The sequence below is a fragment of the Struthio camelus genome, chromosome W, assembly GCF_040807025.1.
Source record: "Struthio camelus isolate bStrCam1 chromosome W, bStrCam1.hap1, whole genome shotgun sequence".
Taxonomy (NCBI): domain Eukaryota; kingdom Metazoa; phylum Chordata; class Aves; order Struthioniformes; family Struthionidae; genus Struthio; species Struthio camelus.
In genome coordinates this window covers 22,450,860-22,468,138 of record NC_090981.1, presented here as the reverse complement: position 1 = coordinate 22,468,138, position 17,279 = coordinate 22,450,860, and the positions used below count along the sequence as shown (strand labels likewise).

The window sequence follows — 17,279 nt, the reverse complement described above, 5'->3', positions numbered from 1 at the left end:
AAACCATGTGAAACATGAAAAAAGTTCAAAACAGTGAAAAGGGAGGGGCACCGCAGGAAAAATTACAGTTTTGAAAATCTGTGGACTGGAAAGTTCATGAGTGTCTAGAAGTATGTTGCTTTCTTTCTTTATACCAGAGTAGGGACCACTAAAAACAAAGCAAGCACAGCAGCTGTCGGGGGTGGATTGAGTGCAGCCAATGGTTTATATAGTCCTTGAACGTCAGCACCTTACTGCCTCATTTCCCTCAGCCTTTAGAAAGGTGGAATAACGCACCTGGTGAAACGTTTGTTGTAAGGGGAATAATAAAAATCTCAGCAGATTAAATATGCATTTGTGGGTGTGTATTGCATAATTGCACAAATAAAAGCACTGCAGAAAGTTTTTATGACTAATTGTAGATGCTCTTTTGAAATATAAGCTTAGGGATACAATTAAGACGTAAAAGAAATAGTGATTGCCACTTTCTGTGTCATGTTTAAGTCAACGTGGATGCCAACGTGGAGTCTCAAAAAGAATTGCTGGCCCCAAGTAAGAAATTTTGAGTTTTGAGTGTTGGTCTAGTTGAGTCAATATTTTCACCCACAAATACACCTTAGCAGAGGAGGTAAAAGGCAGGCAAAATCTATAAATGCAATTCAAACATGAGAAATATTAGGCCAGCATTGACGGTTTTTGATAATCCCAAGATGCTTTCTTGGACCCTATTCTCAGATGCTTTAAGCAGGGGCTGCAGTTTGACCTTAATGGAAAAGCAACAGTTTATGCCAGGTCTGTATTGTTTTAGCAATTTAATCTAAAAAAATTTGATAACATTGAGGGGATGAATTTAATCATAGGATATTTTTGCATTACAAACTGTTTGCAAATTCAATTTCAATGTCTTTTTTTTTTTCCTCCCAAGATCTTTTGTCTGGGGGAAATATTTTTCCCTTTTTTTCCCTCATGATTAAATTACTTTCTTAGGATCAATTCATTTCCCATACAACCATGGCTTCAACACAGAATTTCTCTGACTCTAAACACACATTTGTGTAAGTTTTCTAAATACTGAAATAGTATTATATATCATAAGGTTATATCCATCTACAGCAGCAGCAAGGAGCTTTTCATTTCCTGTAACAGTTTAAGATGCTGTGCACTCCAGGAGGGAGTCATCAGGGAGGAGCACTGTCTCCAGATAATAAGCCTTAATCCCAATTTACTTACGGTTCATCTTATAAATGTCACACAAATCATGTTTAGTTCATATTCAATTTTAGTGGAGGGAATAAAACTCATGTCACTTTACTATAGCTCTTACATATGTATATGTGTGTATATATGTATGTATAAATGTTTAAAAGTTATGTGTATAAACTTTCTGTGAGCAGTGCTTCTCACAGATCTTCCTGGGACTTTAGCTGTTAACTAAAAATGTTATATGGCTAACCCCTTGTGAGATGCGCTCGTCCATAGCTGCCTTTTCTTTCCCAGCTTTCTTGACGCTGTTGGGTCTCTTTCTCAGGGTTCGTATCTGCAACAGTCATCCCCAGGTTCACTTCGTCCAGAGTGCAGTTATTCCTTTATATTGCACCTCTATCTTTAAACCTAGTCATCCAGCCTCACTACCTGCTCTTCCTAACTGCTACCTGGCAAGTTGTCAGCACCGAGCAATCCCTGCTGACTTAGTGTTTTCTTTTCCTCTTCTTAATGGCTATTTGTGAGCTTCTGAACAGGTATTTTATTTCATCCACGTCCTCTCTGGAGTGCACAGAGCTCACTGCCACACATTGTCTCTGATCATCTTCCCACCAATCCTTTTTATTTGTATTTTATTGATAAATACTATTCATAACCTTTCTTTAACAGAAGATGAATATTGAAATTAAGCACAAATTTCAGTGTTATAACCACTGATCTATCATTTATTTTTTGGTTTAGTTTTGTTCTCATTCTTTAATTTTGTGTGTCTAATCCAAACCTGAAAGCTCATGAAACAAAGAGAAATGTTTTATTTTACTTGTCTGTAAAACTTCTCAAGTATTTATAGCATCCGCTAAAGATTTGGATTTTGCTGGTATCGGGAAAATACCCTAGGCTACTTCCTACAATCTTTTTTTCAAATTTGTATCTCTGCACTCAATCATATTCAAATTATTACTGTAGATATCTTGAGGAAACTTTTTGTGGTAGAGATTTTTAAAGAGAAATTAAAAAAAATTATTAAAAGTTAATGTATTAGCAAGCAAGAACTCAAATGCAGTGGCTTTCATTTGCTTTAGCCAAGATCTGTCATCTTATGGTCACGCAACATTAAATTTTCCTGTGTTCAGGTACTCAAGAAGGAAAAGTGGCTTGCAAGGTGAGTTGTCCTGCCTGCCTGAGTTAACAGACTTTGGAGCATTGGTGCATTTGGGCTCTTAACTGTTCCTTAAATGTTATGTTTGTAGTTAACTTTTTTCCTCAGATCTATTGAATGTAATTTTTATCTCATTCTACTTTTGTTCACTTAGAATTTTCTGTGTTTGCCAATTGCCGTTTGCTAGTGTTAGATTTTAAGTGAACCCTTGCTGTTTGAATTTAGAGATGAGAGGAGCTTTAATTCAATATGATTGATTACCTGTTCTAAAGGATGATTATAATTCTTATGCACCCGTTTTACCAGTGCTGCTACCTTTGTTGCTCTTCCCTCTAGTCTTAGGAATACCAGAAAGAAATGCTTGCGTGTCTACATAAAAATGTAAACGTACAAGCAAAAGCAAAATAATTGTCAATCAATAAACTGGAGGTGAAGAAAAAACAAAGTATCTGCCTTAAATTTGCTTTACCCAAGCAGTTGATTTTTCTGCTCATTGTATAGTGAAGATGCTAAATTGTTATCCAAAAAAAAGGGGAAAACTCACAGATATTTTAATATTAAAATGATGATATAAACAAAGATTTGCCTTGTTAAAGAGTTTAGATGTGAGGTCAAAAGATTTTGGTTCAGTGCATTTATTAACACAGACGAAGAGATGTTGCAGAACTACAGCAGCTTTTTTGTTTTTCAATATTCTCTCTCTTAGTCCCACAGGAAACGCAGGGTGGAGACTTTTTTTTTTAATTTGCATTTTTTTTACTGCATCAATTTTAGCGTATTAGTCACCTATTCTCTGTTACTTTTTCATCCTATTTGAATTTTTCCTTTAGGGGCAAAAAAAACCAAAACAAAACAAAACTGTAGACAGGATCACAACTTGTTGTGGGAATTAATCTGGACAGATAAACTCTGCTGTCCTGTCAGAGCTGTTTTGTGTTCTTTTTCTGTTTTACAAATAGGTAGGTGACATAAAATTTCAAATGCGTACTACATACTTGCTGGAGGGCAAGAGATAAACTCTATAGTCATTCAAATTCAAGGACCGTTCTTAAGGACCAACTTCCCTGTTATTGCAGAGAAAATTTTTGCCCTGTCCAAAGGCTGGTTTGAACGGACTCCAACTGTGTCATCATCAATATCTGCCATTTTATGACACAGGAGTGATACATAATTACAGCAATATCCTCATAGCAGCAATAGAATATAACTTCTACTGTGTCAGTCACAAACTAATAAATAGCAGTTTCTGTTTCCGCAGTATTACAGTGCATGGAGTAGATTTATTTTATACAGAGTGGAGCAGAGACCATCTTTTTGTCACGTACATGAGGCCTAGAGCAAGAAGCTGTCGTTTGTGACTGGCTGTGCAGGAAACAAAATAAAACAATTAGAATTTAATGCGTGTGTTTATTTTCCTCTTTATTGGGAATTTAATAGTGGAAATTCTCCATGAATTTTATTAAGTCTAGGAAGAGTCAGTAGTTTCTTCAGATAATCTCTGTGAGATCTGTCCATGGCTGATTGTGCCATAACCACATCAATAGTCCTCTGTTGCGTCTTTCCTCACGTGCGACATTGGTTTTTATGGTCCTTGTATGCTTACTGAAACGCTTTGAGGGTGGTATAAAATAGAGGCAAAGAAAAAAATTAGGACTTATTGGAATAAGCCAGTCTCAAAAGAAACTCACCAATTTCTGCTCTTGGCATTTTAATTTAGCTCTTATGAAATACTGTGGCACAACCAAATCCTGACTCATAGTATTATCTGATACTGTAATATAGGCCAATCCACTTTCACATCTGCAAGCTACCAAACGCTCCAGAGCTGATCATCCTTACAGCTATGTCTTTCCTTTCTTTCTTGCTTTCAGCTGCCTAATGTCTTTTTTTTTTGTCTCTCTCTATTTACCAGGTGGTTTCTTTGGTGTGTACTGCAGCAATCCTTTTTGTAGCTATTACTGACTGTTTATAAAAATGTTAGCTATTGGATGCCAGGAGGGGGATTCATTGATACGTTCAGTCATATGAAGGCAGGCCCTAATATTGACAGAAATGCATACTAAACTTGTGGAGGGGTGCGTGAATTTCCTAGTTCCTTGCGCACACGTTGTTTCCTTGTTCCTTTAGATTGACTATTTTGTTTTGAGAAGTTCTTCATGACTCTCTGCCTTAGTTTACTTTTGTAACATACGGTGATAATGTGAGTTCTTTCTCTTGTAAGCTATCTTTCTTGCTATGGTCCTTGTGTTGTCTTACTGCATGCATGGTTTATCTGCCTTTATTTTGGAATTTCCAAAAGAAGTCATATGCTGTACCCTGGAGGAGAAGGTTGGGATCCGCCTGTTGCCAGAGGTTTCATCTGGGCCTATCCATCTCATGAATTAACATTATAAATCCCGATTGTTTGGGGGAATAAGTATCTGTCTTCTAAGGGTATAATTTGCTCCTTGTTTTTTATTGGGAAAAAACAGAAAATGCTGAAGGAAAGACTGAAACAAAGTGTACATTACAGGTTTTGCCTAGCTAGCAAAGTCACCATCAGTTGCATGTCCTACACAGAAGTGAGCAAAAAAAGGAAGCTGGGAGACTAAAAGAGATCAAATGTTGTAGAAACAAACAAAGCAAGAATATGGGAGGTGAAGGAGATGGAATAAAATGCATGAGTTTATAAATACGTGTAACTTTGGAAACGAAGCTACTTTTCTTGCAAGGAATGCTTTTTCAGGACTGCTTCAGAGAATCACAAATCTAAAGGAAAATATTCATAATAGGAGACAATGCAGTCTGATACGGCGGGGTAGTTGCTTCTCCATACCTGAATTATTTACATTGAAAATAGTCAAAAAGGAGTATCTCAGACTTATGATTTTACATGTATAATATCACCAGTACTGAGATGCATATTTAAGTCTAGATTCTGTAAAAGGTCAAAGCTAAAAAATATCCTGTAGTAGCTTGGGATTCAGAAACTGTCGTGTATAAGTCGAAGTTAAATAATTCAGTCTCCTCCTGCACTGGAAGGCAAAACATATTATTGAAGGATTACAGTTAGCATACAATGATATTGCCAAGTAAACCCTAGAGGGAAAGGAACAGAATTTCATTCCAGAGAGTTTCAGGTGGCATGTCTTTTGTATTCAGGTGTTGAACTAGCAACCTAGCTGTCCCTTTTTTTTAATTATTATTATTAAGTTGGAAGAAAGGAAAAAGGAGTAACAATCAAAAAAAAAAAAGTTGAATACTTCAGTTTTGGGCAGGGGATAAAAAAATGATTGCAGATGGCACTTTTATTTTCCTTGCCTTCGCTGTGGCAAGCTTTTCTCACCGTTCTTGTTCTGGCTGTTGTGCAGGTGGTTGACCAGATTGACACCCTGACGTCTGACCTGCAGCTGGAGGATGAGATGACGGACAGCTCCAAGACGGACACGCTCAACAGCAGCTCCAGCAGCACCACAGCTTCCAGCTTGGAGAAAGTCAAGGTGCGGGGCAGCGCACCGCTCATCAAGCCCCCTGCGCACCCCTCTGCCATCCTCACTGTGCTGAGGAAACCCAATCCGCCGCCACCACCGCCGCGGCTGACACCGGTCAAGTGCGACGAGCCTCCGAGGCCACTTCCTTCTGCCAACCCTGTGAAGACGAACGGGACCCTGCTTCGAAATGGGGGCTTGCCAGGAGGGCCGAACCGCATCCCAAATGGGGATGTATGCTGTATACCCAACAGTAATTTGGACAAAGTCGCCATGCAGCCTCTGATGCATAGACCTGAGAAAGAACGTTGTCCACCACCAGGAACGAGGGAACGGGTACGATTTAGTGAAAAAGTGCAGTACCATGGCTATTGCCCCGACTGTGACGTTCGGTATAACATTAAAAACAGGGAGGTGCACTTGCACAGCGAGCCTGCCCGCCTTGCGGGGAAGCCTCCGCACCAGTGCCCTCCTCTGTCGCTTCCTCCGCCTCCCCTGCCTCCATTCCCCCTCGAAAATGGAGGGTTGGGGATAAGTCCCAGTAATAGCTTTCCTCCTCCGAGACCTGCGACTGTGCCTCCACAAACTGCACCAAAACCCCAGAAGACCATCTTGAGGAAATCAACCACTACAACAGTGTGATGTATGCCACTTGAAGAAACTCTTTGTTTTTTCCTATATATAAACATAAATAGGTAATGAGCACTTTCTACTCAAGCAATAAAAAGTCCCAAAATATTACTCCCTGCGTCCAGTGAAGTGGCATAAAAATCACATGGTAAGTACAAAGAAAAATGCTTGTTGATGCTACAAGTACTCAGCAAAAAACATCATTTTTAAAAATGATGCTGAGAAATGTTCATGCTCATAGGTGGTAAACTTCTGTTGCAGTTTCATATCTGTACTGGGGTTCAAAAAACAGTGGGAAAAAGGTTCAGCTTGAAAATACTGTGTGGCGATTCACGGTGGTTTTCAGTCTGCCTGACATAATGGAACTAGTGCAGACTTGTGCTGTTGGGTTTTGGGAAACAACTGTTTCTAGCAAATACGTTTTAAAATGTCATTTGACTAAGCAGAGTGGAGTACCCGATAATGACTTTTGATTGAATCTTAGCAAACGCATTTTGCTCTGCCTGACTGTTTGAGCGAAGGCATTGTGGTGGAGCTGTGCAAGAGGAGGTAATTATCAGCCTTTCAGGCAGCTTGAACTTTGGTGTGGAAGTAAAAAAAATAATTGGAAGGTAATATTGACATGACTTTGGAAAACTAAATTACCTCATGTTTTGTTTCTCAAAAGCTCAACTTGCCACAGCCAGGGTGAAGTGCAGACTTTTCAGGGAAACAGGCTTAGCTCCATTCACTTGCTCTCTGTTTCCACTGCTCCATCTGCAAAGTGGTGGTAGTATTTTATCTCACGTGAGTCAAATGGAGATTAAAGCAACAAAACACAGTCCTGAAATTTTCACAAGGCTTTTGTCTGGTGCAAATCTCTTTTGGAAGGCAAATAAAATTTTGCCTAAGGCCTTCAGGGGTATCTACTTAATTCATGTAAAGAGCTTTGAAGTTGAAAAGCTCTGTGCAATTACGAAGCATTAGCATGCAAAACAAGATATTTCACATGTTATCACATTTTGGTTGTGAGCTCAGTTAATATTCTTACTAGTTAAAGTCTTCAGCTTTTTAATTATTTTATGAAATAATACTCTCTTATTCTCAGAAAGAGAATTGTTGGGATCTAGAGATTAAAACCCGTGTAATCAATGAAGGAAATCTGATAATAAATCTGTTATTTACAAAAGTCAAGCCAAATTAAGCTCTCAGATGGCCCAACAGCAGATGCCATGTAAAACCAATATGTTTTTAGCTGCAGTATAAAACGTACTCTGTGGCTTGATCACAGCTGGCTTCTCTAGAGTCCTACTAGTCAAAACAGATTTAAGTTAAATTCCCATTTGCATACAGTAATAGGAATTAAACTTAACAACCAGTCTTCAGGTAGTTTCCCTGTATGCACTTTATAGTATATTTGTAATATACAATTTAAGCAAAAAAAAAAAAACAGCACCAACCAAACAAAACAATCATAACAAAAGTTCTAACAGATAATAATTCTTTGAAAACTTGTACAGTAAACAAAAGTGCCATGTAGGGTTAAAGCTTCATATTGTATTATTTACATACAAATCGCGAAGCAAGATTGTCGTTACCTCAAATGGTTAATCACGCCTTCCCCAAATGCTTCCCACGTGCTTGTCAGTTATGCACTTCACATTTTGTATTATTTCACTATGTTTAACCTCATGAGCTCCGCTGTCAATGAAGCGCTAGTGTTTGCAGAGGGAGGCAGTAACTAGTTCTCGGGGTGTGTGTGGTCTTTGCTGCCCTAGTGAAGTTTTTGTCACGTGGATTCTGCTCACGCCCTCAGAGGCTGCAGCAGCTCCCCCACTTGTACATAGAAGTTATAGTCAGTGAAACAGTGCGTGGATATACCCATATAAAAACTGCGAAGCTACAGTTTTTTCCTTTAAAAAGAAAATTTGTGTTGTGATGCTGACTTTATCACTACTGTGAAGAACATATCCCTACTCCTTAAAAGCTAGTTTAATAATTTTTTTCCTTCTTCAAAGAGCTACTGCGTACAATAAATTATAGGCAAATGTAAATCAAATACTGCATATTTCATATCAAGTATGTTTGTGTCATGTTTAATTTGAGGAAAATAACACTCAATATTGCGGGGAGATGGTGGGGGGAGGTTCTACTGCACACATTTACCTTGATTTTTTCCCCTGCTCATCATACCAGGGTGTATCTTGTAGCTAAGATGTTTTCGCATTTCTTCTGTGCGCCCAGTTTACAGAGGATGTGCCTAGAGGTAGCCCCAGCTCTCCTCTCTCTGCCCTTCTGCTCTGACCACGGTAGTTTTATGTCTCTCTGGAGTTGTAGGTGTGCTCTAGTCCGTCATCTAAGAGAGTGATCTGTGTATAGGATGGCCCATTCAATATCTCTCTCCTATTGCTAGTGGATGTCATTGCATATATCTGCTGTTCATCTGTCATCTCATTGTACCCTTTAATTTAATATACTCCTAGTCCTATTTTTTTTTGAGTGTTAGCTCTAGGAAATTTGCAATACTCGGTCATAAGTCTAATTTGTTTTATGTCTTCTGCCTGAGGAAAATGTTACTGTTCCCATGAAACTTTTTCAGCTGAATATTTATCTTTGTTCTAATATGGTCCCTACCCAGACAATCTCTCCCAGGGCTGGTGTCATAAAACTATGATGTTTACTCTTTACCCATTTCCTCCAAAGCACTTGCTTCTAGGGATTGCTTACTACCCGCTTGTCCTCCTTGTATGGAACGAAATAAGACTTTTGCCATTGATTTTGATGTTACCTGCCACTACTCATTTTTATTCTAAGGGTATTAGTCAACTAGAATTCAAAATAAACAAAATCTTCATTTCTACAAGGATCTATCAAGTGGACAAGTTCCCTACAGAAAAGGCATACACAGGAATGGTCCTTTGATAGACTTCAAGACAGAGGACTAAGGACAATAATCTACTTAACGGTTATTGCTCTCTGTTAGAAATAAGTAAGTTCAAGTAATAATGCAACATACTGCATATTATTATATTATTATACTGCATTTGCTGCACCTTACAAAGGCAAACAAGATTATTTGGAGCACTTGCTTAAAACATTTATTATGAATCAGGAAATGGTAGTTCAACTTGAGCGAAAACCTGGTGCTGTAAGGTACTAAAATGTAAAAGTTCTTAAACTGCTCTAGCAGTCAACTTCTAATACAAAGTCTGAATTGTAGCATTAATCTTTTCTCCTAAAAACTGAAAAGGCTTTTGGATCAGTGTTAGAATCAGTATATCCTACGTGCTTCTTAGCTTGATGAAAGCAAGGAAATCTGGGCTAGTAATCCCATTAGGCTTGTAGCATTTAGTCTTTGTCCAAGTATAGTTGCAGGTACTATACAGAGAAGGTAGTAGAGGGTACTCCGCTTTCTGTACCCTGTTAAATGCTATGCTCTCTAGATGTGCTTTGATATACGTGGTATATTTCATTGAGGTGCCGAGTTTACAGTTCTCAGCTCTGTGTAGTAAAGTTTAAGGGCATCTGACCTTCAGTTTTGGCTTTTGTATTCTGCTAATCCCACTGACGTTCAGTCCTGGTCGCCTGCCTGATCCTCTTCTGGCTTTGTCCGCTCTTTCAGAGACACTTTCTCTTTCCCCATGCTTCCTCAGTACCGTTTCACAAACTGCTGCCTGTTATGCATTTTGATGGGCAAAAAATACTATGTTATGTCGATGAAATATGCAGCTTTTCAGATGCAATGCTGCTTTTGGCCAGAAAGCAAGCTTCAAGATGTGAAGGGTATATTTTTTTTCTGCAACATTTGCTAATCCAGGCTTTCTTTAATGGATCAAAGTGGTCTGCCAATTCTTCTGTCATAACAAAACCCTCCATTGTCTGCGTCCAACTGTGAGTTATTTTTACCAGTATAACAATTTTACAACATGACAGAATAAAGTTCAGATTAAAACAAACAAACTTGCAAAGCATAGGAAGCAACTAACTAAAAGCTTTACAACACTGTCTGGAAGCCTCTTATTAAAATAGAGTAAGAGGGAATGCAATGTTATATTCAGGCAGTAATGTTCCCTACATTTAAAGTAGAAATATAATCTCTGTGAAGCGTTTTTAAATACTAGTGACGTGGTGCTTCACCTCTTAGGAAAACACACCAAACTAGCAAGAACCAGATAGTAGTTGTCTGTCTTTTAAAACTAAAATGTAATGTCTTTGAGATTATATTTAATGCACTACAGAGATATTAATACTTTGAATTTCTGTGCGAAAGTTTATGTATGATTTTGTGTACAGAAAAAATGAAAAGCCAGTTACAGTATTCGGAGCTTTAATGCAGCAGTGTTTACCGTTGTTTCAGACTGCTACTCAGTTTTGATTCCCCGGTGGTATTTTAAAGTTTGAATTGCCCAGATCTAGACTTCTCAGAGGCAAATGGAAGGGGAAAAAAAATGGATTTTGGTGTTTTCTGTCAATTTAATGAAGGGAACAAGCTTGGGAAGGTAGAAATAGGCAGTGTAAATTGCTATTTTGTAGTAACAGCACTGGTTAATAAACAGTTAGCTCATGAACGTTTTCTACGCAAAGAATGCCAGAGGAGTAAAATCAAATAACAATATATTTTAAGGATTTATGGCAAAACTCTCGAAAAATACAAATCGCTGTTCTTTCTTCTCCCTTGTTTGGTCTGAAGTTGTTACAGGTTTCGTCACAGCTTTGTTGTTCGTGGTCCGTTGTTCAGAATCGAGAAAAGATCCCAAATCTTCATTCTTTTTTTAATGATTAAATCATTGCTCATTTTTAAAATGTTACATGAAGTGACTGAAGTAGGCTACAGCTCTGTCTAACTTCCTTCAGATAACTCGATTAGTGTTTTTGAAGCAGGCAGAGTACCGTGTATATTCTTGAATTACCAGAGGGAGTTGCAGACATCCTCTGGGACTGCACAGATCTCTTTGTTTCCCTGGACTAATTGTGGCTGTCTCTGCGGTGACACCGCAAACAGCAATTTTACATGTGGCGAGAAAATCACGCTGTGATTGCTAACTGACTCTGTTGATTAACTCTTTAAAGTAGGCAAGAGTACAGGGCACATATTTTTACAGTGAAAGCGTTTCGCATCCCCAGCTTGTATATATGCTATGATCCATTGGTTTTGGGGTGGGGGGCTGTGCGTGGATGTAAATGGAAAATACTTATTCACTGTGTAAATCCAGAGGGGAAACTGTACAGAAGTTTACAATAGTCTTTCTATTCAAGCCAGTAATAATAAAACCATCCGGCTTAAAGTGAAGTAAGATGAGTGAGTTATTTGCGAAGACACGTGGTAGAGGAACAGAGCTACGGTAAGCACAATATTTGGAATACTTAATCTGAAAAATACCTGTCGCCTGTTGTATAGCCACGTTGTATTTTACGGGGCAGCGTGCGATACGGAGCGTACAGTCATTTCCCGCGGCAGCCGAGCGTTTCTGGCTCGATTAGGCTTGCCCCTGCAGTTCAGCCTCCGCACCAGCAGCAGTTACCTGGCAATGTGCGTTTTTTATGGGAAGCGCTAGATCTTGCTGGCCTGTTTTGCGATGGACAAAGAGCCCAAAGGCGGACAGCAGGTTTGTCGCCCCGTCGTAATTTTGGCGAGGTATCTGTGGTAGTCCACCTTGGGATGGCTTTGGGGAGCGTGTGCGAGTAACTCGCGTTGGTTTTGGGAAGAAGTTGCAGCCCGTGCTGTGTATCAGGTGGGCTGTGGTACTTTAGGGGCATAAGCAGGTGGGACCGTGGCTGTACGAGGCTGCCCGGTGTGTGGTGATATTGAAGCTTTGGAAATTTTGAGGCAGTGATTTCTTCTCGCTGGGGCGGTCAGTATCCTGTCGGGTTATAAAAATAAGGTGCGAGTCGCATATGCACATATGACCTACAGGAGATACAACTTTTCATTTTTTTTGCAGGACTGTTTTTATTATTGCACAAGTATGGATCTTTATTGGTGTGCAAATGGCTTTTATAAATTTTATATATGTGTGTGTGTGTGTATGTGTATATGTATATGGAAATAAATCAGGTCTGATCCAGTAAGAGAAATACAACGTAATTTCTACCCTATAGCCAGCTAGCAGGAGTATTTCAAATAATGGTTAAGCTCAGGACCATACTACTGCCTCACTTGGGGAAGATAAAAAAAAGAGCAGAGCCCATGGTAAAGAGGCTTCAGAAATTGTTGCATCTCCTCTTGATAAGGGAAAGCTTGTTTCTTTTATCCTGGAATATTTCATTTATATACTGATACTCCTTAAGGAACTGGGCACAGTGTGCTTCACTGCTGGTTGTAAATTATGGTCGTATTATGCAATTATATTTTTATAATCACTTTCTGATCTCGGATCCCTTTATGTTGTTTTGCCTGATTTCTAGACTCACCTTTCTTTAAATCTTGCAAGTAATAAAAGAAAAGACCGGTTCCATATGAAGGAGAAAATAGTAGGTAAGCTCTTCAGTGGTGTCCGCGTGATGAAGACTGCATCAATCCCAGAGTTTGTTTTTGCCAAAGTGAGTTCATTATCATTACTTTAAACTTAATCTTGAATCACTTTCAGCATAAGAGAGCAAGAAAAAGCTGGTCAGTGGCAGAGTTTTTCATAGGTGTTATTTCCTTCCTAGTTCAGTGTTGGCTTTGCTAAATAAGTTATTCATTCATGTCACCTTTTTCAGTCTCCTTCCTCAATAAATTAGCATGTGAAAAACAGAACATTTTGATTATTTCTTTTTTATACAATCTCTGCTGTCTACAGATTCTTTTCCTTTCTTTTTCATTTTTGCAAATGCAGTGTATGGTTGTGTACTGGAGCTACAAATTGCATTGTCTTCTGTTGCCAAAGAGTAACTACCATATGCTGTAATTTTTATGGATGACTGTTTTCCTTCATTTTCCACAATTTCAACATAACCGCATTGTTCAACTTTATAATGTTAACTTTGGGCTTCAGGCCTGCATGAGAAAAAGACGTGTTTTAGCAGCCATTAAGAGAAACTAAAGCTAACGCCCATGGAGGTTGGTGTTTAAAAGAAAACCGGTGTACTTTGCTCACTCAGATTGCAAATAATTGGTTACAGAATCTTCCTGGTAATGCATAAAAGGCTGTTTGTACACCCTGGGTATGTTCCACTTTCTAGTTTTTAAAACAGTCCACAGTGACAGCGCTTTTGGTAAATATTAGATTTGCTAATATTTGATAATAGCAAATATTGATTTGTTGAAGATAGTATGTAGTAAAAGCAAAACCTCACTGATGCTCAGAATATCATGTATTTACTCCTGTAGAAAAGTATAGAGCAGGTGTCAATATTGGAAAATAGATCTCTTCGTTTCTAAAAAGACGCATATAAAGAAGAAAGGCACTTCTGCTACTGCATAGTAATTGCTACAGAGGAAAATAGGTTTCTTTCCCATTTGCACTGGGATATACCAGTACATCTCTTTGTACTGATGAAACATATGAAGGAAAAGGGTTGGAGACAATTTCAAAGTTTGTCCGTATCTGCAGGTACTAGCTTCCCCATACTGTGTTGTTAAACCAGGCCAGTTAAATCAGTACCGAAGAATAAACAGATAACATGATTTTGCTTTGCTTTCTTCATATTGCTTTTATTTTGGCTTAAACCAGTATGGGCCTCTCTGCATCGAAAAAACATGGACCAGTTACTTTTCCTTTCTTTCTTTTTTTTTTTTTGTTTTTGTTTTTATAAGCAGAGACATGCATGTGCTTATGAAATGAGTCAACCACGGCGGGAGCGCTGGGGCAGAACTGGAAATGCAGACAGAGCCAGGATGTTCCGTACATCCTCGAAACTGCAGAGCTGACCTGTATTTCCAAGCTGGCTCCGTTTATTCCTACAAGATGTTTTAAAGTATAGACATTTTGAAAAGTGTTCCTAAGTGAACATACTGATACCTTAACTCGTGCTACATTACCGAAAGGAAAGTATTTGAAACGCTCATGTCTTTTTAGCTCACTGACTGAAGAAAGGAGCAGAAGTCACTTTTGCTGTTTAGGATAGCTGGGCAATAAGGATGATACGTTCACTAAAAGTCAGTTCCTGTACTGGAACTGAAGATGGAGAAATAATACAAAAATCGCAGTGGTCTTCAATAGGACTTGTATAATTAGCTATAGAGGGGACTTTTATCATTAGCTCTAGATTGAATGCAGAGCGTGTAGGGAATGTGAGATTTAATAACGTACAGTAAATAAAAATGAATTTAGGTTGCTTGAAATCCTAGCCTGTGGGAGAGGAAGAGAGAAATGGGAAAAGGGGTTGTAGTGCAATACTAACCCCTATTATATCTCCAGGACCCATCCCTTAGCTACAGCCTGGAAGACGAAGGGACGCAGAGGCGCGCTGCCCTGGAGGAGCACTGGGAGGCAATGGCAGACTGCTGCTTCCTGCAGGGACTGCGTTCCTCGCCCTGCTGCATCTCCCTTCCTCTCACTCCATCGCTTTTGTGCGAGATATTTTATCTCTGTATCGCTTGCCTAGCCAGACAGTTTTGCAGGTCAGGATGATAAGAGGGCAGTGCCTCAGTGCACTACAAACTCTGCAATTTGCCCAGCACAGGGTTTAATTCTCCCAGATTTGTACTTATGTAGTCTAAACTACAGCTTTTTGATACCCATCGTTATCCTCTCCTTCCCTACTCCCCCCTTTCTCTCTCCACATACACATAATAGCGAGAGAACGTGAAAAAAGTTTGCCTTTTAAGTCTTTTGCTTAATTTAAGGCAGATCAGTATTGCTGAACTGATTAGCTGTGGCAATAAGAACACGTACAAAGTCAGCTTAAGTATTCTCAGTTCACTTTTAGTTGGAAATGTGCCTGTCATCAACAGTGAGTGCTAGGAGTCGCATGGTGAGAGAACAGTTTGTCTTCCTTCCCTTAGCATGCGCTGGCTGATACAGGGCAGCCAGTGTGTTGGTGAACGGAGGCCTTCAGCTCCCAACGCTAGCGCTGAATTTTCTTTCAAGCCCATGGTTGAAGCTAAGGTCTCTGCGGTTGTCACAGGCTAAAGTGTTAAACTTCAGAGGCTGAGGGACTCCTTGAAGTGTCTGTCACAATTGAGCATATTTACAGCTTTGTGGTCAGTGCTCTTTGTCCTAAATACTCAGAATAAAGATTCTGATGCCATCTTTCATGCTTGAATAGGGGGAAGGAGAGAGAATGGGCACTTTTTATGACTTCTTACAGAAATACAGAGAGCTTTCCAACCAAAATGCATAGAGTTTCTTCTCAGATTTGTCCTGGCCTCTAAGACTAATTTTAGCCTGAAAAAAGATACATACATACATATATATATATATGTATGTATGTGTATGTATATGTATGTATGTATATTCAGGCTAAACATACATAGTATAATTATTATTATATATTTATATGCACACACACACACACACACACACATATATATATATATCTCATGGTGCACTGGGTGTGAGGCAGGAAAAAAAATATGTATATATATATGCACACACACACACAGACACATGCATGCATACATATATATGTATGTATGTATTCAGGGCTGTGGTTCTCCTGGGAATTTCCCACTAAAATTTCAGTAGCTTAGGAGGTCAGTTTTTATAGATTATAGTAGCAATGCCATCGAAAAATTGAAATAAAACAAAGCACTTCTTTCCTTGAACAATTTTAATGGTGTATTTGTTTCCATGAAATTTTTTAAGACTCTTTATTTTTTTTTAAAGGTGAAAGGAAAACTTTTGTCAAAATGCTATAATTCCTTACGAATATAAATGCTCCTAGTCTGTGTCCAGGTCAAGTCTTTAAGGCAGCATATGTTGTGGATGAGAAAACCTTACAGAATGACTCTACTGCAAATGTAAAATCTGTCCTGTGTGTTTGTTTAGTGGAGCATAGGATTGCTTGCTGCTCTCATATCAACCCTCATTTCCCCAATGAATGTTAGCAGGATGTTGTGTACAAATTTGGAAGTGTAATTTGCTTTTGTATTACAAATCAGCCCCTCATTTTTTCATCCATGTCCAAAGAGCTGTAGTATTAAATGTGTGGCTATCACCAAACAGTAAAGTACAGAAAAAAATGCTTTGCATACTCCAGATGTCCAAACATATGATCAACAAATATCTCTTTGATAGGGTTTTAACGTGCTTACAAATCTGTTTGAAGGGTGACTAGGAATGAATATTTAAAATACCGTAGCTATTTTAAAGTATAGGAACAATACTACTGAGTTTCTTTTCATCTCCTCTTGTCTAAGTTTTAAAGCCTAAGTGTATAATCTGGTGATAGAAATGGGTGGTGACAGTCTCTGCCCCTAGAGAATTTACTAGTCTAGATTCAGGATACATCTGACACTATCAAGCTAATTTTATACTAGCTGACTTAGGTACAAGAAAGTATAGTGCTAGAGGGACCATACAGGATCCATCCTCCAAAATCACAGGCAGCGATATAATGTATGTTTAATTTAGAGGGAACCTAAAGGGATCTCTACAGAGATAAAATAGAGTTCTCACATTTAGATAGTTATACAGCAGTTTCCAAGCTTTTAGCTCATTTTTCATCAGTATGGAGGCGAAATCAAGTGATCTGGAGGACAAACAGATTAAAGGATGTCACTGAATTAGGTGTCAAAAGAGGGAAGGGGAACTAAAAGGCCTTTGCCCAATGGCCAAAACACACATTTCATTTTAGCTTCACTACAAAATGTTAAAAAAAGCAAAGTTTTATATTTTACTAAAAGATAGCAGAGAGAGATTTAATGTGGTCAGCCCTGTGCAACAGGACTAGCCGGAGGGATTGAAAGTGGATTGCATGTCTTGGCTTCCCCTGTG

General features: G+C 38.8%; 1 protein-coding gene across 5 annotated transcripts in view; it reads left to right on the top strand.

Annotated features, from left to right (window-relative positions):
- Window positions 1–17,279, top strand: part of LOC138064267 (protein Largen-like) — a 157,812-nt gene that overhangs the window by 100,053 nt on the left and 40,480 nt on the right. For all 5 annotated transcript variants that reach the window (XM_068926000.1, XM_068926003.1, XM_068926002.1 and 2 more), the window contains exon 2: window positions 5,692–6,586. In XM_068926000.1, coding sequence (XP_068782101.1) covers window positions 5,692–6,450 — 759 coding nt within the window. In that variant the 3' untranslated portion in view covers window positions 6,451–6,586. The remainder of the gene's footprint in view (window positions 1–5,691; window positions 6,587–17,279) is intronic.